Source organism: Gossypium hirsutum, chromosome A10, assembly GCF_007990345.1.
Source record: "Gossypium hirsutum isolate 1008001.06 chromosome A10, Gossypium_hirsutum_v2.1, whole genome shotgun sequence".
In the NCBI taxonomy this organism is placed as follows: domain Eukaryota; kingdom Viridiplantae; phylum Streptophyta; class Magnoliopsida; order Malvales; family Malvaceae; genus Gossypium; species Gossypium hirsutum.
Window position 1 is genome coordinate 39,512,789 of NC_053433.1, and position 5,833 is coordinate 39,518,621.

The 5,833-nt window shown below is 32.6% G+C and overlaps 1 protein-coding gene across 4 annotated transcripts; it reads left to right on the top strand.

Moving 5' to 3' along the window:
- Nucleotides 1–2,214: 2,214 nt before the first annotated feature.
- On the top strand, nucleotides 2,215–5,536 carry LOC107948913 (rRNA-processing protein EFG1). 4 transcript variants are annotated; one of them, XM_041078937.1, is made up of 8 exons: nucleotides 2,215–2,548; nucleotides 2,635–2,764; nucleotides 2,875–3,002; nucleotides 3,198–3,336; nucleotides 3,668–3,782; nucleotides 4,125–4,188; nucleotides 4,290–4,577; nucleotides 5,287–5,536. In XM_041078937.1, the coding sequence occupies exons 1-8, from the start codon at nucleotides 2,399–2,401 to the stop codon at nucleotides 5,290–5,292; spliced, it is 1,020 nt and encodes a 339-aa protein (XP_040934871.1). In that variant the 5' UTR covers nucleotides 2,215–2,398; the 3' UTR covers nucleotides 5,293–5,536. The 4 variants fall into 4 exon arrangements, 2 of the variants coding, with proteins under 2 accessions (XP_040934871.1, XP_016739064.1); XR_005903373.1 differs by having other exon boundaries at nucleotides 2,246–2,548; nucleotides 4,098–4,188; nucleotides 4,290–4,704; XR_005903374.1 differs by having other exon boundaries at nucleotides 2,246–2,548; nucleotides 4,290–4,704.
- The last annotated feature ends 297 nt before the right edge of the window (nucleotides 5,537–5,833 follow it).

Consider the following 5,833-nt stretch of genomic DNA (forward strand, 5'->3'; position numbering starts at 1 on the left):
TTTAAACACAAACCCTAGCTCAAAATAATGGTAGAAATAGCTAAACCGAGTTACAAAGATCTCAAAAATGTAAAAATCATTAAAAACGGGGCTAGAACGAACTTACAATTGAGCTTGGAAGCTTGAAAAACCCTAGCCATGGTTTCCCCTTGTGAAATTCAGCCATGGGGTTGAAGATGGACAAAAATTGGCTTTTAATTTTGTTTTAATTCATTTTAATTACTAAATAACCAAAATGCCCCTAACTTAAAAATATTCTATTTCACCTATTTCATGTCCATTTTTGTCCAACAAGTTAACCAATGATCTAATTACCATTTAAAGACCTCAAATTTAAAATTTCATAACAATTGGACACCTCTAACATCTAGAACTCAACTTTTGCATTTTTTACAATTTAGTCCTTTTGACTAAATTGAGTGCCTAAACGTAGAAATTTTCACAAAATCATTCCCTGAAACTGTAGACCATAAAAATAAAATTTTTCTTGTTAGATTTGTGGTCCCGAAACCACTCTTCCAATGTAATTTCTTTGTCAAAACTGCTTATTGGATAATGAAGGAAGCATCCTAGAATCCCAAAAATTTAGGTTGGAATATTGTGTGGAAATTTCCTTGTCCTCAGAGAGTAAGAGACTTCATTCGGATAGTCCTCAAGCAATGACTCCTTACTAATGTCGAGAGAGTTTGAAGGAAAATTAGCCAGGATGAATCATGCTCCATTTGTGGGCACCATTTTGAGGATGTTCTACATGTGTTTAGAGACTGTCCAACTACTAAGGATGTATAGTTACAAGTTATTCCCCAAGACAAGTGGCATAATTTCTTCTCAAGTAACTTAACTGAATGAGTGATCTCGAACTTAAAGGACCATTTATGTCAAAGTTCGAGGGATACTAGTTGGGCCTGCTTCTTTGGATTATTAGTGTGGCATCTTTGCAAAAACAAAAATCTCTATATTTTCCAAAAAATCTCTATGGATCTAATGAAATCATCAAAGTGTCTTTCAGCTGGTCCAATCAATTCTTCTTAGTTCATACAGTCATGTCGGTGACAAATAATGCTATCCTTTATGCGCCCTCTTCGTATGTTTGTTTACCTTAATACTGATGGTGTTGTTCAAACAAACACTGATTTATCTGTTGCTGGTGGTGTGATTAACGATGAAATGGGGAAGTGGATATTAGGCTACAAATGATTCTTAGGGAAGTCTTCAGTTTTTGTTGCTGAGTTATAGGGAATTTTGAACAGGTTGCTTCTACTTCAAAAGCAAAGTCATTTGTGATCGTAATTTAGATGTCCAAATATCTTTCTCGTTAGGAGAATTCAACATATTTTATTCTAAGAAAAAAAGTGGTTCATACAAGATATTTGTAGAAAGGATAATCAAGCAGTGTCACTCTAGCTAAAATGGCCTTTACAAACGAGAAATATTTATGCTTATTTAAAGACTCATCGTTGGAGATTTAAAAACCTTTATAAGAGGATATTACTAAGGATTCTTTATTCCCTGGTTCTTCTTTGTCATCTCTTGTTTTTCCTTTAGATTATCTTTTCACCAAAAACAATTAAGAACATAAAAATTAAATTTATTATTAAACTAATAAATAAAATCATCGAAAAGAATCTTGTACGATATCACCAAAAAATTTTGAGTGTTACAAAATATACCCTAAATTTTCATTTTCCACTAACCTTTTGAATTGATAAATAAAATAAAATTTTTCAACAGTTACGCATAGTATTTTAAGTATTTTTAGACCAATAATTCCTTCTATAAATAGAGACAAGTTCCTTCTAATTTTCTTAAACTCCTTGTAATTTTTCCCATAATACTACTTCTTTCTCTCTCTAATTTAGAAGGCTTCGAAAATTATTATATTTGAATTTAAAATTTTAGACAAATAATCCCTAAAACACCTTAATAAAAAAATAATTAAAAAATGACAATAATAAAATAAAACTTCAAAAAGTTTTCAATGTAATGCAATTCTCATTTTTTTAAAATTTTAATCAAATATGTATTAAATTACACACTATGATATATAAAAAATATTTTTCTTTAAAATTTATTTAATAATTATTGGTAAAATGATACAAAAATTGTTTATAAATTTATTAAACTCATGATTGATCTTTTAATAGGTTGTTTTTAATTCTTTTATTTAAAGGTTATATAAAATATAGAAAGACAAAATTATCTGTATAGTAATATTAAATGGAAATATAGATAGATATAAGAAAATAAAATTCAATTGGTTCAGAAATTGCTAGGGCAAGCAGGAAACTGAGAAACCGAATCCATCAAAATTTCTGATAACCTAAGGTTAAATAAAAATCTCTAAAGCAGCACCAACAGTCGCAAAAAAAAAAAAGTGAACAAAAAAGATTAAAGCAACATGGCCCACGGTGGCTATGGTAAGCGGCGTATGGCCGAAGGGAACCGCGTCGGTCGGCGATCCAAGGGACCCGGCGTCGACAAGAAACCGAAGCCCAAAGCCCCCTCTCTTAAGAACCAGATACGCTCCATTGAACGCATGCTGCGAAAGGTATTCTTCATCTACGTTCTCCTTCATTTTCTCCTTTAAATTTTCATTTTTAGGATTTTAAGTTTTGTTATAAATTGTAATATAAGGATCTTCCACCTGAAGTTAGAGAGGCTCAAGAAAAAAAGTTAGGAGGGCTTAAGAAACAACAAGAAATCCACAACCGACTCGCTGTGGAACGAAAAATCTTCTTGAGGGACAGAAAGATTAAGTTTTTTGGTAAAAGCAAAGAATTATTATTATCTTTTCATTTTCTTTTTAAATTGTTATAGCATTTACTTCATTTGGTAATGAATCATTGATATGTAAATTTTTAATCGTTATTGAAGAGAGGAGAAAGATAGAAAGGAGGATTAGGCGTTTGGAGAAGCTGCAAAGAACTTCATCCGGTCAGGCACAAGACGTGGATATTGCTGACCAGCTTTCTAAATTGAAAGAGGATCTTGAATATGTTAGGGTGAGCTTTATAGCAAATTTAGTTCTTTTTATATTTGCAGTCTTCTGAATGAAAATTAGAAATTCTTTTTAATGTTAATGATAGGGTAATGTTATTTAACCGTCTATTGGCACTTGAGGTCAGCATAATTTTGCTAAACCATGCAAAGCTGAAGTTTTCTTCTTCTTCTTTTTTTTTTATCATTTGCTAATGCAGTTTTTCCCTAAGACCGAGAAATATGTATCTTTATTTACTGGAGGTGATGATTCAGACATAGTTGATAGGAGAAATAGATTGCGGAAGCAGATAAAAGCCAACTTAATTGCTGCTGCTGCCAGTGGGAAAGATATGGAAGGTGCGTTTTCTCTTCACCATAGCTAGCGACATTATTCTCTATGAAGTGACTTAGTTGCTTGATTATTTAGAATATTGTAATTAAACATTTTAGAATAAAGGTCTCATTGCAATTGCACTGAAACTCACATAATGGTAAAATGCCGCAAAGAAAACTCTTCTGAGTACTGGTTGTAGTCTGTGAGCATGTTTTTAGCCCAATCTATATAACTAGTTATGGATGTGACATGTTTCTCTTACTACATGTTATTGTGCCTGCTTAAATTGTTGTTATTAACTTGTATTGTTATGTTAAAAAAAATGATTTCTTCTGTTTGGAATTCACTTAACAGAAACAGGGAGTGAGGATGATGGACTGTTGGATTTGAGTGATGATGATTTCTTTTTGACTGGAACCTCAAGTGATGAAGCTGATGCAGATGATGAATGGACAGATAAAAGTACCAGGTACATGTTGCATCTGCGAGTTGAACTACTGAATTTAACTTTGCTGTTTGTATTAATTTGAACTTTTGTCTATATCTAGTTGTTGGTATTTTTTTTCCCATTGTTGATTTTATTTGTCACATGTAAAAACGGGGTAAGGTACAGATATAACTGGACTGATGCTGCTGGTAAAAACTTTTCACATGAACATGGAGCCATTATCACTGTTGACTCTTTCATTGGCAAAAGATGTAGATTCTATTTGGATTTAACTCTTTCTAATTATGATAAGATCTTAAACTTAATCCATTCTTTTTGTTATGATGAAAAGTGCAGTCAAACATGTATGCATTTTATGCACAGGGAACAGGCTTCTAGTGCTTCTGGAAAAGCAGCATCTGGCATGTCTAGTGATGAAAGGAATCAGGTTCAGTATCAACTTCAATAGTTGCATCTTAAGTAAGAAAATAATTGATTTTAACTTGACACTTCTACCTTTCATTTTGTTCCTGCTTCAACTTATAACAGAGACAGGTTTCTGCCAGAGCTTTGATGCCACCTCCCAGGCCATCATCTAATTCCTTTTCAAATTCAGTACATGCAAAATCAAGGTTTGGATCTTCATCTAGCCGAAATTCATCCATGCGAAGAGCTGAAATGTCTGCATCAAGCAATGCATCAAATAGCAGAAGTGGTTCTTCCTTTAAGGCAGGGGGATCCTCAAACTCAAAGACAGGAAACAGTAGTAATTTAAGTTCCAATTCTGATGCTCGTAAGCCACGTAGAAAGAGGAGACCAAAAAAGAGAAAGCAACAGGTTTATTGATTGTGACCAAGATCTAATTGTACTTTTCTTTATTATTGTTACTTTTTCTACAGCTTTTATGGTGGGAAATTGATTCTTGTCATTGTGCCTGTCCTGTCTTCCATCTTCTTGAGGTCCTGTGAGCTCCTATCTGATAGCCTAGTTTTTACTTTATGTAGAAATGCATGCAATTCGGTTAGATAAATACATTGTTTTGTATCAACTTCCTAACTCTGATTATTGAATAGAGAGCCAAGTATTACTTGTCATCTCTATATTACCTAGACTTCTTTTTTTGTACGAACTGGTGTTTGATATTTGTGTTCAATACACATTCAAATATGGGTTCTAGAGTATTATCCTCCATGCATGAAAAACCTTGGACAAATCAAAACATGCTTTGCATCAGACATGTACCCACACTCGAGTTCGGGTAACATAGTTTGCCATTTAAGTTTTCTAGACTTTATTTTCGTTTTCTTTTATGTGCCAGTGTCCAATATCTGTGTTCGTGTATATATATTTATATTCGGCTATGGGTATAAGAACTTCCAAATACATGAAAGAACTTAAAAAACAATAAAATAAATTAAACATGTTCTAGACACATACACAGCTGAGCCTGTGTAACACAGCTTGCTATTCATTCATTGATTTCTGATATTTCCTGCTAGATTGTTTATACTTGTAAGTAGTAACTTATTCCCTTTTCTATTTGCAGGCATGACAAAAACGCAGCTTTGGTTTTGTCCATGAGAAAACAAGTGGTGTTATACCCAGACTTGTATTGAAATTCAACAACGCTTTTTGTAGTATGTTCCAAGAATAGTTTTAGTTTTGGTTTAGCTGAAATTTAATTATTATACTACCTGTTTTTTTTTTGATGGATTTAATTGTATGTTGTCAACGCTTTGTATTGTATTCACTACAATTGATAATTGGAGAGGGATAAATGATCCTTGATTTGAGCCCTTGGAAACTATTGTCATTCTACCATATTGCAGAGTTACTAGGCTTGGTAGACAGCATTCAAATGAATTTAAATATAAAAAGGATGTACTTTATTTTCTTTTTAAAGTCCTTGGTAATCTATATCTCGGAGTTCCTTTTGGACCTTCCTTCTACTTACACGTGGCAGTTAAACTGTGCTCTTTATTTTTTTTTCGTTACATTTTACCAAAATGGTAAAACTTCAGGTTTGGCACCTCTAAAATGTTTAAATTAGAGATTTAATTTCTATATTTTAATTTTTAATATAAATTGGTCTT

What these genes read in the sequence shown, in the direction of transcription:
- LOC107948913 (XM_016883575.2), top strand. Translation starts at nt 2,399, where the DNA reads ATGGCCCACGGTGGCTATGGTAAGCGGCGTATGGCCGAAGGGAACCGC. An exon ending in TTGAACGCATGCTGCGAAAG is followed by an intron (nt 2,549 to 2,634) that starts GTATTCTTCATC and finishes TTGTAATATAAG; the next exon opens with GATCTTCCACCTGAAGTTAG. An exon ending in CAGTGGGAAAGATATGGAAG is followed by an intron (nt 3,337 to 3,667) that starts GTGCGTTTTCTC and finishes TTCACTTAACAG; the next exon opens with AAACAGGGAGTGAGGATGAT.